The 19,078-nt window shown below is 37.9% G+C and overlaps 1 protein-coding gene across 1 annotated transcript in view; it reads left to right on the top strand.

The window, feature by feature from the left end:
- The window catches only part of EDNRA (endothelin receptor type A), a 61,200-nt gene extending 43,128 nt beyond the window's left edge, over window positions 1–18,072 (top strand). Inside the window, exons 4-8 of the mRNA XM_040472836.1 lie at window positions 4,828–5,026; window positions 8,122–8,274; window positions 12,477–12,610; window positions 13,037–13,145; window positions 16,357–18,072. Of these exons, the coding sequence (XP_040328770.1) occupies window positions 4,828–5,026; window positions 8,122–8,274; window positions 12,477–12,610; window positions 13,037–13,145; window positions 16,357–16,497 (736 nt within the window). The 3' untranslated portion in view covers window positions 16,498–18,072. The remainder of the gene's footprint in view (window positions 1–4,827; window positions 5,027–8,121; window positions 8,275–12,476; window positions 12,611–13,036; window positions 13,146–16,356) is intronic.
- The last annotated feature ends 1,006 nt before the right edge of the window (window positions 18,073–19,078 follow it).

Raw genomic sequence — 19,078 nt, 5'->3', positions numbered from 1 at the left:
GTTGTATGGAAACCAATTTGACAGTAAATTTCATATATTAAAAAAAACTAAAATTAAATTAAATAAATAAAATTTAAAAAAATTCTTCCTGCTGAAATAAATAAATAAATAAAAATAAAATAAAATTCTTCCTGCTGGTATTTTGCCTCCAAACCTCTGCATGGAAGTTAGTTTGTCTATCATATAAGATACATAAATCGTAAAGAAACATTACAAATGATTGCATTTGCTGTTAAATAACAATGTGCATAGGTAAGGGTAGAAGTGACACTTACTGGAAGTGGCAACATGGAAGGGAAAATAATAAATTCCAATGTAGACAAGTATCGATAGGCACTTGGTAGAAATTACTGAAGTACTGAAAGTACTTCAGTTACCTTTTCCTTCTCTTGATTCAATAATTCCCCTCAAGATAATTAATCCAGGAAAATCATTCAAAAAGAGAAAAAAAACTATATATACAAACATATTTATAAGTGTGTTATTCACAACCTTGAAACACTAGAATTGATGTGAACTTAGGAGAAATATTTAAGTCAACTGTATCAATATCCAGTTATACTGTGTAGCTATAAATTAATAAATGCCATGCTTCTGTAGAAGCATAAGGCCATTTTTTATCATGAAAAGTAGATAAAGCTAAAAATAAAATTGTAATTGATATGGTTATAATATATATTTAGATTATGCTTGTGAGAATAGAAATAGGCAAAGAATAAGAAGAAATAAAAATAGGTTTTGTTGAAGTGGTATTTTTTAATTTGTTTTATTTCATCCTGTTTTAAAGTACATTCAATAATAAATATATTAAAATATACTTACCATCCCAGGCCATACCTCAAAAATTCAAAAACATGCATTAAATGCCTTTGGCCTTGGAAACATGTAGAAATCTATATATAGACATACACAGTAACAAACATCTTTACATAAATAAAATGCATAATTTATACTTTTATTTTGGCATATCACATGACAGGGTACAAGGTGATGTCGTGGGAAAAGACTCCCCTGGGTGTTGGCAGACCAGAGCCCTAGTCCGGGCTCTCCACGTTCACAGGAGATGAGGCAGACGATATAGTAACACTCCAGTCCTCAGGTTCCCAACTGGTAGAACATGAAGGGGAGAAAGATCACCCCAAGAGTCCCTCATGGTTTTTTAATTATTTGCTTCTAGGATTCTAAAAGTATTAGCTTTTTGTTTGTTGTCTGTCAAGGCTGCCTTAAAAAATAAGAAAATGCTCAGAATGTAGTGTGCTTTATTGGCTGATAAAGATAAATGCATGGCCAGGAAACAAAGACATTTACTTCGACAGATATTTATTTGGCACCTATTGTTCTAGGTATCGTGACCAACATATAAAATGCCTGCCCTCATGGCGCTTATATTCTAAAGACAAGGGTGGACAGAGACGATAAATAAAATATTTGATTGGTCACATATTGGTGACCAATTGGTAAGCGCTATGGAGAAAAACCAATCAGCGTGAGCAGGTCAGCGTAAGTCTGTAGGGGATTCTGGCAATTTCAAACAGGATGTTCAGGGAAGGACCCTATGAAAAGCTACACCTGAGTAAAGTAAAGCAGATGAGGAAGCAGCTCTGAGAACACCAGTAGGCATTCCCACTGGGCTGGAAACTGCTGGGGGATTTGAACCGAGGGATGACATGAGGGACTTACATGTTAACAGGCTCACTTTGGCTGTTATGTTTGGGATAGAATGAAGTAGGACAAAATGGATGAAGGGAGACTAGTTAGGAAGCTACTAAAATAATCCAGGTGGGATGGTAACAGGAGAGATGGTGAGATGTGGTTGCATTTAGGTGTATCGTGAAGGAAGAGGTCACAGGGTTTGCTAAAGAATTGGATGTGTGATAGCAAAGGGAAAAAGAGGAGTTAAGGCTAACTTCAAATTCTGGGCCTGAGATGGTAAGGACTGAAGAGAGGGCAGGGTGGAGGTCATGAAAGGGACCAGGAGTCTGGTTTGGGTAAGTTCGAATGCCTATTAGATTTCAAGTGGCCATATCAGTTAACTAGTTGGAAAGACAAGTCAGGAGCTAGAGGCGGGGACCTCGGTTAGACTTATAAATTTGGGAATTAATTATCAGTATATAGAAATTTTAAATGATGCTAAAGCCATGAGACTGGATGGATCACTAAAAGAAAGTGTGTTGATAGAATAGAAAAGAGGACCAAGGACTAAGGAGGAATCCAATGCTAAGAGTTTGAGAAGTGAGCAGGTTCCAGCCAAGGAGATGAGAAGAAATAGCCAGCCTTATCAGCTGGAGAAAGACCAGGAGAAATGTAGTAGAAGGCGAGAGAAGAAACCATTGCAAAAAGTAGACATCATTTCTGGAATATCAGCTGTTAGTGGTTGAATCTACACTTGCAGATTTTCTATGGCAAGTGAAAATGTCATATGTGTCCACTAGCTCCATTGAAGGATGTTTATAATCGCACCTAGTTAGGAGAACATATTTATGGATATGTGTGTTGTATCATTATATTCTAAATAGAAATTATGTTTGGAACATCCGGTATTTCTTATCTTTCACACCTTTCCCTACCCCCATCATCACAAATGATTATTTCTAATTAACTCTTACAATTGTTTTCTCATGTCATGTAAATGTCATCAAAATCAATGTGATTACAAATAAAAAATAGTCTAATTCTCAGTCATGTGGGTTTGCCACACTATACACTAAAAACTACTTCTATTTATTTTAAAATGTTGAATTTACATTAGATTATAGACATGTAATAATTTGAGGACTCATGGCATATTACAAAATGAAGCTGCTTTGTGAATATACTCATCATAACATGTTGACCACATTTTCCTTCTCAAACCACCTTCTATCTCCAATCCTGCCTAATAAATCTTGCTTCCTTACTCCCTTCGGAGATAAAGCACTTTATTTAAAGCATCTTTCCTGATAGTTGATCTAAGAGAAGGGGAAAAGAAATAGATATAACTCACTGACAGCCTCGGGATATAGACATCCTGTCTCCATTCCTTTTAGCTTTTACTGGACATCAGGCTGCCAGTCTAATAAGGCAACAAAGAAAAGTAAACAGAAATGAAAAGCAAAATAAATAGCAGTCTTTATCCCACTGGAAATAACCATAAATTTAAAAATGCAATCTTCGCTATATCGTAAAAGGATTTTCTTGGTTTCTTTGCATAGCTGTATTTTATTCAATTCTGAACTAATCTGGACTTTTTTTTTTAAGATTCTTATTGTACATCAATCTTATTTATCCTAAAAATCTTTTGCAAAAAATATTTCTTCAGCAAATTGTGCTATATGTGTGCCATATGGCATCGTCGTGCATACCCAAACTATAAGTTCTAATCTACAGTGAAGAACTAGGTAGCATAATTCCTAAGACCTGTGTTTTCACAGATGTACCTTGTAGATGCACTGAGACAACACAGTAAATATAAGTGATAAGAGTGATTATGGGTAACGTGTAGTTTGCCTTGGCTTTACTGACAAATCTTTGACATTAAGTCATGTGCCCTACAAGCCCATGTGCACCTGTCCCCAATGCCTTGGTCTGTTTTACAGTCTTCTTCTGGCACTATCTAATGAAAGCTATAAAAAGAGAATGTTTACTTTCCATTACAACAGCAAAAAAAAATTTCAAGAATGAAGCCACAAAAATACCATACCATGTCACAGGTCCCATCTTAATAGTAAGCCTAAAAGTAGTTAGCACCAGACCATCACCTCAGGTCAGAAACACAGACTTTCTGAAACCAAACTTTCTTTAGACTTAACATTGAAATGGGATTACTATCACAAAAAATATTAAAGTAGAAAATAAACAATTTCTTAATGCCAGTTTGTTTTTTGATTGACATGATTGTCCAGTAACATTTATGTTCTACATTTTTCTATGAACCTTTCTTTTCTATTAGATTGTAAACCCTAAAGATTAGGAACCAAGATATCTTTAACTCCACTTTATCTATTTTAGCTCAGGACCATAATGGGAGATAGTCATTCTTTGACTACCAGGTATACAGTGAGAGAAGAAAGGAGAAAATGATCAGCTATCTATGGTCATATTCATTTAAGGATATCTAGATCCACTTCATAATAATGTTTCAAGTTTCTTTTTTTAATATATAGAGAGGAGTAAGATGTTACCTTAACAAGTACCAGCAGCTTTCACTACACCTTCCATCATCCAGTTTTTTCCCCCAGCTTAAAAAACATAGGCACGGGGCGCCTGGGTGGCGCAGTCGGTTAAGCGTCCGACTTCAGCCAGGTCACGATCTCGCGGTCCGGGAGTTCGAGCCCCGCGTCAGGCTCTGGGCTGATGGCTCAGAGCCTGGAGCCTGTTTCCGATTCTGTGTCTCCCTCTCTCTCTGCCCCTCCCCCGTTCATGCTCTGTCTCTCTCTGTCCCAAAAATAAAGAAACGTTGAAAAAAAAATCTTTAAAAAAAAATAAAAATAAAAAACATAAGCACATTTATCTGATGCTGCACCATTATAAGCCATCACAAGATTTTCCTGAATCCCAAATGAAGACCTCAGACTCAGGCCTGCCAGACACCTGATTCCCAAAGGGGTGGAACTCTTAATGGTTCCACTTACTTTTCAAATCAGGACTCACAGAAGGGTCCTTATTTTTCACATCAGGACTCACAGAAAGTTCCAGGACTCATTGGAAAGTTCCAGTGATTGGTCACTGGCTAAGGGGAGGATCTTTCTAGCATTTATAATTATTTTTTAAATGAAATAAATTTTAAATTTCCTAACAACTAGGTTCTGCCTCCATTGCCCCCACCCCCACCCTGCTTTTGTTTTTCAGGTACAGAGCAGTTGCCTCCTGGAGTCGTGTCCAGGGAATTGGGATTCCCTTGATCACTGCCATTGAGATCGTCTCCATCTGGATCCTTTCTTTTATCCTGGCTATCCCTGAAGCTATCGGCTTCGTCATGGTGCCCTTTGAATACAGGGGTGAACAGCACAAAACCTGTATGCTCAATGCCACATCAAGATTCATGGAGGTATGGAGAGTTTAAAGGAAATTGGGGAGGAGAGGAGGTCTTCATATATACTTTACCATCGCCAAGACTTGTTGATATTTTTACAGTGCCCAGTGTGGCTTACTCTGTTAGTTCAGTCCCATAATTAGAGCAACTATTTTGTTTTCACTCTTATATTAGAGCACAATTGTAGACACAACTCTAGTTTTACCCCAAACAACTCAGCATCTGAAACAAACTTACTCAGAAAGATAGATGGGGGGGGGGGGGGGGGGGAGATAAATACACAGTGCTATTTGTTTTTATCATAAGTAATACAGCACAACAATTTCCATCTGATGGGCATGCTAATATGTATTTTATGTTATTTGGGGAAATGCACATTCCTCACACTTTTTTAAAGATAGATTTACTAACTTAAAGTAGGAAGTTATACTTCATGTACTTATATTAGTACAAATTCTATATGTAATATACAAATAACAAATTTGCAGAACTTTTTAAAAAGTGTTTTAGTTCTTTAACAAATTCAGTTGTTGTTCGATATATCTGACCACATTAATGTTTTTTTGAAAAGTTTAATTACATAACTGAGTGTACTGGGAAACATGTTTAAAATGCATATTTCCTTTGCCAAACTAGTCAAATGTGGACTGGGGAGGAAAAGGAGAACCATTTCTCTTAAATCAGCATAATTTAGTGCTTTGATGTAGGTTTCATGCAGCTCAGATTCCACATTTAATCCTTCACAGACATCCCCAGGTATGTTTTCCTAACTTGAAAAATTCACAAAATTAGTGGTTTTACAGTTGACCAGTTTTCCTGCATTGGAAATTCTTCTTTTAAAATTAAAAGTACTCATGAAAACTGCCAAACTGGCGATGTTAAAATTAAGGTCTTCTGTTTATCTACTGACCTTTTTATTAAGTCGATGTCCATAGTGAAAAACAGAGTAGCAGCAGGAGGTTATCAGAATTTGGGCAGTGCGAATAAGCAATCTAGCTATTCCCGACAAAAGCGTTAAAGAGAAGAGGCTTAGTATAAGAATGAGCTCACTAATCAGTTGAAACTAGACAAAATGAAATGGGCTACTTCACAACAACCGAGTCTCTCTTCTAGAGTGGGCAAGCAGACTAGCTAGCTACCTAAGGGGATTACAATGAAAAGTATGAGTTCAAACTGATTGTTTTTTAGATTCCATCCAACTCTGAAGTTTTCAGACTCATTCTCCCCCAGCTTGTGTTCCATTCTTTCCTCCTCAACTCTGCCCTAACCTAGAATGGAGGGAGGTCCCTCCATACCCTGGCTGATGACATTAGTTCAAAAGAAACGTGTGACCCCTTTCTCTACAGGCCTCTGCCATGGAGGGGGCAGGGAACTCCATTGAGACCCCTCAGAGGTCAGCTTCCAGACCTTCTGCAGCTGCTTCTAGGGCATTCACACCCAGGCAGCAATGCATCTGGAAGAAGGAGGTACAAGTGAAGAGAGCGCTTAAAGGAGTGTTTGTGTGCACTTAAACAAAGAGTTCTGATTTTTTTGTTCTTGTGTTTTGTTTTGTTTCCTTCAGTACGCAAATCTTTCTACAGTGTGATGTGGAGAGGGAAATACTTGTGTAAACAGATCTGAATAAACCAAGTCCCTTGGTGTAGTTTGCACTAACCTTAGGATAGAATTCAGGGGTCTGTGAACCTGAATGGAAAAGAAATTACATATTGATTTTCACTAACTTCTAACTGAAATTTATCATTTCCTTCTATTATGAATGTAGGCAACCAACCACAGTCATATTTAACAGAACCATTTTATTTCCACTAATGGAAGTAATACACATTTTCATAACATAACAGTTGGATAATCTTGAAATATCATTTCTGCTCATCATTATTTCAACTTCTGATGGTTATTAGAGCCACCATTTGATTTTTCATTTAATTTGTTAATAAACACCTAGATCAGAATTTTAATATTTTGATAGCTGTGTTTCAACATAATTGGCTACCACTGTAATCTTATTTTATTTTATGCATATAAAAGTATTATTCTCAGAAAGGATTATAGTCTTCACCAGACTTCCAAAGCATAGAAACAGTTAAGAACCTCTGCCCAGAACTTTTTTTCCTCAGGAACCATTTATAGATTATTTTAATAGACATGTTATAAATGTAGCCTACTGGGCCTCTTTCTATATTCAGCAACTGTCCGGTTTTTCACAGAGCAGCATGATTATTTTTTACTGTGGGAACTGAGATAATACAGGAGGCTGCATTATCCTTCGTAAATAAACAATCTGGAGAAAGAGTATAAGGAAAAGCATTTCTTCCTAAGTCGGTGATTAATTTAGTGGGAGGAAGAACGCAGATATAATTTTCTAATTTCCATTTTGTAGAGTACTAAATTTTCTCCTTTAAAAAGACATAAAACTTAATAATACTAGTATTTACAAATCCTGCCCACAGAGAGATAATGCTAAATAGGCCTTCAGATAAGATACTCTGCCTCAATAGTTTCCAGGTGATAAGTATTAAGAGCTCGAGAAAGGGCATGGTTATTGATGGCTCTAACTGGCTGGCTGCAAGGTCACATAGCAAGCATACCAGGCAAAGGGTTAACTCCCAGTAACCAGAGCTACACAGATAAGCCATTCATAACCTTCGCTGTTACCACACAAGATATTCACATTAAGTACACTTTAACCACAAGAGTCAAAAGTAAACTTGGCACTAGCAAAGTTTTGAGGCTCATCAATAAGTAAAGATAAATACATATTCTATCTATCTCAAAATCATGCTTTATGAGCTTTGGGAGGGAACTCTTCTTCTCGAGTAGGGCTCTCCCACTGTGTTATTAAAACCAATTTCGGTTTATAAAAAGTATCTTTGTCAGGATTATTTTTAAGTGCAATTTCTTCATGTGTTACTAGAAAGCCAGGATCATTTTTGGATTTTCCATTGGATTTTGGATTTTCCATTGAGTTTTGAGCACCACCAAGCCCTTTACCACAAGTGTGAATGTAGAAACATATCTACAAGCACGAAGATTTTGAAACTACCAGAGCACTGCCCAGTAAATTTCGATTACAATGCACCTCCTATTCTCTCCCTTTCTTCACCCTACAGTTTTACCAAGATGTGAAAGACTGGTGGCTCTTCGGGTTCTATTTCTGCATGCCCTTGGTGTGCACTGCAATTTTCTACACCCTCATGACCTGTGAGATGTTAAACAGAAGGAACGGAAGCTTGAGAATTGCCCTCAGTGAACACCTTAAACAGGTAAACCTAATAAGATCGTGAAAATTTGGCCAAGACTTATTTGTCCCAGACAACAGAAGGCCTATAAATAAGTGTATTTATTTAGCATATTTACCCTGGTTTGCTAAAAATAAAGTCTTATAACTGTTTTATTTATAGTTATAGTATTAGAAATTTCTTTTTTTTTAATTTTTTTAATGTTTTATTTTTATTTTTGAGAGAGAGAGACAGAGCACAAGTGGGCAGAGAGCAAGGGAAATACAGAATCCCAAGCATGCTCCAGGCTCCAGGCTCCAGGCTCCAGGCTCCAGGCTCCAAGCCATCAACACAGAGTCCAGTGTGGGTCTCAAACTCACAAACCACGGGACCATGACCTGAGCAGAATGAAGTCAGATCCTTAAAAACTGAGCCACCCAGGCGCCCCAGTGTTAGGAATTTCTTTTGTGAAATAGAGAGTCTGCCTGTAAAACAGGTGGCCTGGAGGCAGGGCCAAATAGAGAGGAACTATTCATTTAGTTTGCCAAGAGTATATTGAACATGTGTGTTTGTGTGTCTGTGAATTGAACTGGGCTTGGAACTGTGCCAGGACACAAAGAGGCATAGGACTTTCTCCCCTAGCAGGCTTTGCAGTCTTGGTGTAGAAATAAAATACAACATGAAAAAATTAGAAAATAGAATCACCAAATATGGTAAAAGTAGCCTATGCTGTAGAAAGCCAAGGATGATATAAAGACAAAGTCACAAAGACGCTTGTCATGGATGAGGGAGATCGAACTGTTCGTAAAGGATAAATGGGTTTGATGGGGAAGAAGAAGACAGAGGGCATTTCAAGTGGGAGGACAGGAGTCTAGTTAGAACATGGCACAGGCACCACGCATTTGGGGAGTGGAAAAAAGAGATGAACCTCACTAGAAAACCATCCAAGGTAAGACTCAGGATAGGAAATGGGACTGGGTACATAAAAAGAGGTCAGATTTTGGATAGCCCCCAAATTTGTACATGTCAATAGGAAGCTGCTGTTGGTTCCCTCCCTGCCCTCCCCTCCCCTCCCTCACTACCAGGAAGCAAACAGAACATGTACAGCCATGGACTTTAGAGGGCAAACCTTTACACTTATACTTGCTGGCTCTGTGTTGTTGGGCAAATTGCTTAATCTCTCTGAATCTCTGGGTCTTCATAAAATATATGCAATAATATCTGTACCTTTCTGTACAAATACTGATTCAGTTTTAAATTTTAAAAAATTAAATAGGGGTGCCTGGGTGTCTCAGTCAATTAAGCATCTGACTCTTGATCTCAGCTCAGGTCTTGATTTCAGGGTTGTGAGTTCAAGCCCCATGTTGGGCTCCACACTGGGCATAGAGACTACTTTTAAAAAATTAAACAAAATGTATATAATAAAACATCAAGAGGATTACCTAATGCATGTACAGTGTCTAATAGAGCCCAACTCATAGTAAGTACCCAGAAAATGTTTGATATATATTAATTCAAAGAGTAAAACTAGGACTACAGGTAAATTCTCCGTCTCAGCAGAGAAGTGGATAAGAACACCCAACCGCACCAAAAGATAATGAATTGTTGATGAAGCCTGTAAATCTGCTCTCTACAATTACCATACAAAAGCAACATTCTTCATCAGCAACTCTTCTCAACTATTGTACTGATTTTTCTGAGTCTTCAGCTTCTTATCTATAAATTGGGCATAATTGTATATGAATCAATATTATTACAAAAATCAAAGGCATTAGGTGCATACATGTACTTTGTAAAATCCTTACATGCCATAAAAATGGTAGCTATATTTTTTATTAAAATGTAACGGAAAATTATATTGAGAAAATTTAGTATGACTTTGTTCAGGCATGAATGTTTCAAGTGCTCCAGATGTAAAATATATCAAGCAATTACTGTGTTTCACTCCTGCAGTGGAGGTAATTAATTAGAATAGATTTATAAAAAACAAAAACAAAAACAAAACCCCATAGTGTTTTTCAATGTTGACTTTTTCATTAGCACCATGATTGAATGTTTAAGCTGAATGGTACCTGCTCTGAAAATAACTGAATAGGGATTGGTCACAATAATAGGATGCTCCTTCACATTTACATAGCATTTTATAAGTTTCCAAAGAGCATGTCATTTGCTTATTTGATTTCTTCCAAGCACCCCGAGATATAAGCAGGGTAGATGTCCGCATAAGGGTGGTTAAGCGATTGGCTTATCCAAGTGGAAATTAAAAGCAAAGACTTGGTCCTCCTACAGTAGTCACTGCCTTTGTCACACCCAAAGCTGTAGCAGTTTCCAACAGCAGGAGAGCAAGCCTACTGGAAGGCTTTCCATGGGGGCTGTAGGGAGCTAGCTCTCAGTGAAAGACCATGCCACCCTTTAACTAGTATCCTATATAGCTCTGGTCTTGCTTTCTGCACGGTTTCCTTGAATTTCTCTGTATTATTCTTTCAACATCTTTTATCAGTTAGGGATTGTGTTTGGATGCCGGTAGCAGAAAACCCAAAATAACATTGAGCAAACCAAGTGGAGGTTTCTTCTTTCTCCCACAGGAAAAAAAAAAAGTCACTGGTTCAGTGTTCAAGGGACTCAGAAGCCAGGGGTCTGCTGTTTTGCTGACTTTTCCTTTAGTATTGGAAGACAGTAGCTACAACTCTACCCCTATATCAGATTTCCAGGCAGCAAAAAGGGAAAGAATATAGATCATATTAGTGTGTGTGCATCAGAAGGAGTACCCTCCACTTTTAAGTAGCTTTTCCAGAAACCTCTTACAATGATTTCTACTTGATCTCAGTGGTCCGACTGTGTCAGGTGGCCATGCAGATGATTAGCCCAGGCTCACCTGCTGACATAATAAAATCACGGTTCTGACTGATAGTAAGGAAAACAGGAGAATAGATATTGGTTAAGCAAATATCAGACTACCATACAACATATTACCTTTCGAATGATCATCCTCTTTGAGGATGTGCTGAAGGGAGATAACCTTTCCCCCAGTACCCAGTACCCTCCTTTTCTCTTTTTCTGGTCACATTGTCTTCCTGTGTACACCAAAGGACCCTTTAAAATAATCCCCTATTCCTACAGATTGGAACTCTTTATTTTCTCAACCATTGCTTAGCTTATATGTTCTCTGAAGCCATATCCCAGCTATCCCACCCAATAACTCTGGAAGATTAAAGAACTCCAGTCCTTTGGTCTAGAGCAGCAGTTTGTGACAACTGCCTTGAAATCTTCTTAAATGGCTCTATTAATCATGTGGGTTTATTGTAGGCTTCCCATACTTAATGTTATATGCTTTGGGCTGAACCAGCGTTACCCTTCCAAATCCTGTTTTCAATCAATTTTATTTTGACATTAACTGATCCCAGTTACAGACGAGTTGCATTTTATGTTCCTAGTTAGGCTTTCAAATGCATGCGTTTTAATGCTGAAGCATAATGCACACAAATGACTGTTGCAGATAATTCCTAACCTATGATTTTTCTGGTCTACACAAACTCGAAAGTATGTAAACCTTCAAAGTGAAGTCAGTCCAGGGTCAACATGTCCCACTTGTTCTAATCATCATTGCTGATAATCCTTTACCCTCATCCCTCTGTTTGCAAACAAGATGTCGTTGGAAGCTATATGTCATTAATAAAAGAATTTTAGAAGCAAAAAACTCCCAGTGCTAGCTTTCTTCAACAGCAAGAAATGGGGGAAACACATTGCTATTGACCTTTTCTCTTTTTCCTACTTACGTTTTCCAAATATCTTCATAGATTTGTTCCTTCTTTATTATGCTAGGTTCAGTCACTTTGACTGCCATGCTGCCATTAATGCTAGCTACCCATTATGGAGGCTTTTAGCTAACCATCTCCCCCATATAGTCACACACACACACACACACACACACACACACACACAGCCACAGTGTTGGCTCGGCTCCAGCTAGTTCCCATTTCCCTGACATCTAACTTCTATCCTTACCCTAATAACCAGTTTCAGGCCACCATCCTTCCTGGCAGCCACCCAAAAGAATCATTAGCAACTCCTTGATTAGAAAGTTGGACTCTAAATATTGAAGAGATAGAGGCACTGTGAGGTATGCTGTTCTGGCTCTTTTTTAAGTAATTCTTTCTTTGCTATCTACAATTTCCTTTGTATAGTTCTTTCCTCTGGTAGAAAAACACTAAACTTATTGTACTTTTTTTCCCCTCACTTTCCTTTAGCGTCGAGAAGTGGCAAAAACAGTTTTCTGCTTGGTGGTAATTTTTGCTCTTTGCTGGTTCCCTCTTCACTTAAGCCGTATTTTGAAGAAAACCGTGTATGATGAGATGGACAAGAACCGATGTGAATTACTTAGGTATGATCCTGTGTACTCATTAGGAAATTGGAGTTTCCCTAATTTGCACACTTATAATACTTTTTACCAAACCACCTAGTCTATAGCCTCATTAGCCGTGAAAATTAAAACTGCCAAGTTGATTATTTTTCTTGAGCTGACATAGCCCATGACTGATCCCCAAATTTGTGCAAGCCATAGCTTGGCTTGTGGCTCCCCTCCTGAGGCTGTGCATAATGGTTTGAGCTAACCAAGTGGCAGGTATATCTGTAAATGTTCTGCAGAACTGAAACTGCCATTTAAACAAGCACTTTAAAAAAATTCTGACTGCCACCTATAAGAAATGGCTCCTGGGCAAGAAAAATGCTTATTCTAGGGATAAATGCTAGCTAGCAGATTTAAAAACATTGTCTTCTAATTATTCTACACTATTTTCTTTTGTTCTAGTTTCTTGCTGCTCATGGATTACATCGGTATTAACTTGGCAACCATGAATTCATGTATAAACCCAATAGCTCTATACTTTGTGAGCAAGAAATTTAAAAATTGTTTCCAGGTAAGAATGTTTTGCACGTATTTTTTAAGGACAACCAAATGGTTATATTAAATAGCCAACAAGCATGGCTAATTCTAGTAGAGAAGTTAAAATCATATTCTGTTACCTAGAGAGTCAGATTGTTAGCATAAAGCAATATTGTCCAGATGTTGGCGAGGATGCGGAGAAAGAGGATCTCTTTTGCATTGTTGGTGGGAATGCAAACTGGTGCAGCCACTCTGGAAAACAGTATGGAGGTTCCTCAAAAAACTAAAAATAGAACTACCCTACGACCCAGCAATTGCACTACTAGGCATTTATCCAAGGGATACAGGTGTGCTGTTTTGTAGGGACACATGCACCCCCATGTTTATAGCAGCACTATCAACAATAGCCAAAGTATGGAAAGAGCCCAAATGTCCATCGATGGATGAATGGATAAAGAAAATGTGAGATATATATACATATATATATACATACATATATATATACATATATATATACACATACATATATATATACATATATATACCTACATATATATATATATACACATACATATATATATATGTAGATATATAATAGAGTATTACTCGGCAATCAAAAAGAATGAAATCTTGCCATTTGCAACTACGTGGATGGAACTGGAGGGTATTATGCTAAGTGAAATTAGTCAGTCAAAGAAAGACAAAAATCATATGACTTCACTCATATGAGGACTTTAAGAGACAAAGCAGATGAACATAAGGGAAGGGAAACAAAAATAATATAAAAACAAGGAGGGGGACAAAACAGAAGAGACTCATAAATATGAAGAACAAACTGAGGGTTGCTGGAGGGGTTGTGGGAGGGGGGATGGGAAGGAATCTACTCCTGAAATCATTGCTTCACTATATGCTGACTAATTTGGATGTAAATTTAAAAAAATAAAAAATAAAGCAATATTGTCAGAAAAATTGTCAGAAAAGCAAGATCAGTTCAGACAACAAAATATTCAGAGGTATAAAAAAGACTAACTTAATAATATGCTAATTTAGTATGCTGCTTTAAAAAGAAATGCTCAAGGGGCACCTGGGTGGCTCAGTCGGTTAAGTAGCTGACTTTAGCTCAAGTCATGATCTTGTGGTCTGTGAGTTCCAGCCCTGCGTTGGGCTCTGTGCTGACAGCTCAGAGCCTGGAGCCTACTTCTGATTCTGTATCTCCCTCTTTGTCTGCCCCTCCCCTGCTTACTCTGTCTTTCTCTCTTTCAAAAATAATAAACATTAAAAAAAATTTTTTTTAAATACACTGTTTTAAAAAGAAATGCTCAAGGGGCCTTTGGGTGGCTCAGTCGGTTAAACATCTCGTTCCTGATTTCAGCTCAGGTCATGATCTCATAGTTCATGGGATCTAGCTCTGGGTCAGAGAGATCCCTGCTTGGGATTCTCTCTCTCCCTCTCTCTCTGCCCCTCCCCTGATCTTTCTCAGGTTTGCTCGCTCTTGCTCTCTCTCTCAAATAAGTAAACTTTAAAAAAAAATTTTTTTTAAAGGAATGCTCAAGGGGTGCTTGGATGGCTCAGTTGGTTGGGCATCCAACTTTGGCTCAGGTCATGATCTCACAGTTTGTGGGTTCGAGCCCCGCATCAGGCTCTGTGCTGACAGCCTACTTCAGATTCTGTGTCTCCCTCTCTCTCTGGCCCTCCCTCACTCATGCTCTGTCTCTGTCTCTATCTCAAAAATAAATAAAACATTAAAAAAAAATTTTTTTAAAGGAATGCTCAAATGTGAGCTCCAGGCTGCATAGAATACATAAAACCTATTCATGCTTTTCATTATCTTAGACTTTAACCACAGTCTCCAACAAAATATAAATTCTGTTGTTAAAAACAATCTTGCTAAATGCTGCTTAATACTATATTTAATAATAGCCTCTTCAAGGAGAGTAAATGCTTATTGCCCTGGAAATCTGAACTAATGTAATTTCATTCAAAATCAGTTTCCTTATGTTCTTCAAACTTCCTTGCAGCTAAGCTAACCCACGTCCTCCAGAAGCTCCATGCACTTCTTACCAAGGTGTCATTTCTGCAGTTCCTGGGATGATTTAGCATACAGTTAATTCTAACTGGATTTTGTTCTCTTTGGCCAGGATGTTTAACTTCAGTTTATGGCACATATTAGGAAGAGTAGGGTAGAGGTCAAGGCTGCAGGACCTGGAAGCAAACAATCTGGATTTACACCACAGCTTTGTACTTGCTAACTGTCTAACTCAGGTCCAGGTGGTACCCCTCCTGCCTCAGTTTGATCATCTGATTTTATAGATTATCTATCTCATGGGTAGGATTCAGTGGGCTAATATATGTTAAGCACTTAAGACAATAATAAGCTGTCAGTATGAGTTTATTATTATTAGCGGTAGAGAAGAGAGGAAAACCACAATGACTGCCCTCATGTAATTTGCCATCTAGAAGGAGACAAACATATATTTACCAAAGAATCATACAAATAAATGAATCTTGGCATGGAAGTTCTAGCCAACACCTTTTTGAAGTCTACTTGATAATGTTTACAAGTCATGAAATGCTATAAGAAAGATTCTGCCCAAAGAAGGATTGACTAAAATGCTGGTCATGATAATATATAATCTGGAGTTAACATCATTTTGATTAATTTACATACTAATTAGAGGGAAAGGAAAAATCAATGTACAAACTCTCAGAAATTAAACATGTCTTTTGACTGATCTGCAGAAAAAGGTAGCATATGCTGGAGAAATCTAGAGTCCTGGGTTCTAATTCCAGTTCTGCCTATTTCTCCCCTAAACCTCCCTGTCCTCATTAATAAAATGAGGAAAACAGCACCTACCACCTAAGGTCATTATGAACATCAGATGAGGTGCCCCATGCAGATGGTGCACACTGTGGAAATGCCAGGCCCCTCTGGACTCTTCTCCATCCATGCCTACCCCAAGTCATGGAACATCTCCCTCAGGCCAACACTGCCTTCTCTTCCTCTTTGACTTGGTGAATAAATTAAAACAAGAAACAAGGGATCTATTTTTCCAGCACTAGAATGGACAGTTTAACTTCTACCTAGAAATTATAGGCTCCATACTCTAGATTACTGTTCAGGCTCACATTCTGTCCTCAAATTTGTATGGACATTTCCCCCTTGTTGGTAGGAAGCCAAGGCCTCTGTGTTCTGCTGGGAATGGGTTGGTATGCTCATGTTATTTAGAATCTGTTCTTTCTCCCAGTCTTGCCTCTGCTGCTGCTGTTACCAGTCCAAAAGTCTGATGACTTCGGTCCCCATGAATGGAACAAGCATACAATGGAAGAACCATGAACAAAACAACCACAACACAGAGAGAAGCAGCCATAAGGACAGTATTAACTAAACAGCTTAAGAAACATTAATCAATATTCCTTCAAAGTCTGTTGAAGAGAAAAAAAATCACGCAGCAACTGTGTTTCCAGAAATCTTTTCTCCAAGTCTTCTCCCATGATGCAACCCCAACCCCAGAAAAATGCTTTCCAAAACATCAGAGCATGGACTGGCTTATAGTCACAAATTCAATGAATCTTTCTTCTTTAATTTATCTAATTTACATATTCTGCATGTTATATTCAGCACCAAAAAATGTTGGGAGTTAGCAGGGAGAAAGGAGACTGTTCAATTAAACCAGAAGGATATTTGCTACTTTTGCATGAAAATAGAGTCTCCGAGTACTTAACAGCTTCCATGGCAGTTCTGTGGAATGTTCCATAAACTCAGAACTGAGTTTATCATGTCAGTGAAATATAATTATCCCCAAATGCCACCATGAACTTACGGTTCTTCACTTCCCTGGGTTTCCAGTATGAATCGAAACACCTCCCCCACCCCTGCTCCTCACACGGTTACCATTTCAAAGGGCCCACAGTGACTTTTGCTGGGCATTTTCCAAGATGTTTACAGACTGTGAGTACGGCAAAAAACCTTTTACTGTGTGTATATAAATATATATAAACAACTGTACATTTCTTTTAGCCAATTTTTCTGTGATTGTCTTTATGGAATATACTTGTGTGTGTGATATATGCATGTGTGTGACAGTATGTATGGACTTAATGAAATCTAATAATAATGCCCTGTAGTTGTACTACAGCACACACTCTGAGTGGGTGGAATCTAGTGGTTGTTCATCATGACAACTGGCCTTAGTTTTAATATATCTGTGTTCACAATCCTTGTGACCATGTTGCCATTACAAATGGAATATGAGAGGCAGCATGAAAGAGGATGCACCATGGGTTGACAATAGGGTTTGTTTAATTAGTTGGTTGGTTGGTTGGTTGGTTGGTTGGTTGGTTGGTTGGTTTGATAAAACAGTATTTGGGGTTATACTTTTTCCTGTGCTAGAGCAAAAATCATTCAATTTTGAAGTAGTATATTGTCCTAGTTCCTCAACTCAATGTGCTGATGAGACTGACAAGAGGTCTGATGTTTCTATCAGACTTCACCAGATAGATTGCTGATGATAAATTACCTAAGCTGATTTTTTGGGCTATATTTTAGCATAGTCATGTATAAAATGATATCAGGTTCCAGCTTGTGCCATTGCAGGCCTCCTCTATGTGTGAGCAGTCAAATTCCGTTACTATACTGGTGACTCACATACAGTGATATATACCTATAAGCCATAGTTTACATCATTTTGTTTAGACAATTGTCTTCTTTTTAAAGATATTTTGTCTCTTGCATATTAAAAATGCATTTTATAAGTTCAGAGAGTCATAGATTTCTGAATAAAACACAGACTTCAATGTGCATTTAATTTATGGACCAGTAAGTAACCATGATTTACTAACAGGAATAGTTCCAATTTCTACCTTTACCACATCTTTCCAAGTAGATCTGTAGAAATGAGCCAGAGGCCAAGGCCCCTGCATTGGCAGTGGCCCATAAGTATAAAATAAAAGTTTACAGAAGACTTGCAAGTGTCTCTTCATTTTTACATAGTTTTACATAGAAAATGTTGATTACGTGATGCCTGTTGCAAACTTCTCCCTAGTAGTAGCCAGGCAAGCAATTTTACTTTCAAACAGGTACTTCCTATTCTCAACCTACTTTGTTATACTAAACACTTAACTCTTTCATTCATTCCTTCATTCACCTTTCCAGTAAGTTTTAAGCATCTACTATGCACCAGGCATTCTTCTAGGTTTGGGGGACATAGCAGCAAACAAAACAGGCAGAGTCTCTGCTCTCATGGAGCCTGCATTCCAAAGGAGGGAGTTGGACAATAAATCGTGTGTCAGGTGGATATCTGGAGGAAGATACTCATATATACCTACATGCTTATTTAACATCTCCAAATGAATGGCTAACAGACATACTATATCTAAAACTAAGCTCCTGATATCCCTCTAACCTGTGCTGCCATAATATTTCTCTGCTTATGTATTAGGGTTCTCCAGAGAAACAGAACCAATAGGATAGATAGATAATACATAGATGATACATAGATAGATAGGTAATAGGTAAGATAGATAGATAGATAGATAGATAGATAGATAGATAGATAATACATAAAAGAGGAAATTTATTATAGGAATTGGCTCCATGTGATTATGGAGGCTAAAATATGCCATGATCTACCATCTACAAACTGGAGAACCAGGAAATCCAGTGATATAATTCAGTTCAAGTCCAAAGGCCTGAAAAAAACAAGGGAGCTAGGGTTAACTCCCAGAGTCCAAGGCCCAGGAACCAGGAGTACCAAAGTCCAAAGGCAAGAGAAGATAGATGTCCCTCATCAAGAAAAGACAGAATTCACTGTTCCTCTGCCGTTTTGTTTTTTTCAGGCCTTCTACAGATGGATGACACCTGCTCACACTGGTGATAGCAGATTTATTTGCTTTACTCAAGCTTCTGATTCAAATGTTAAACTCTTCTGGAAATACCCTCACAGGCACACCCAGAAGTAATATCTTACT

Source organism: Herpailurus yagouaroundi, unplaced genomic scaffold (genome assembly GCF_014898765.1).
Source record: "Herpailurus yagouaroundi ecotype Mexico unplaced genomic scaffold, PumYag 28, whole genome shotgun sequence".
Lineage (NCBI taxonomy): Eukaryota > Metazoa > Chordata > Mammalia > Carnivora > Felidae > Herpailurus > Herpailurus yagouaroundi.
This window is presented reverse-complemented; position numbering and strand designations above follow the sequence as displayed.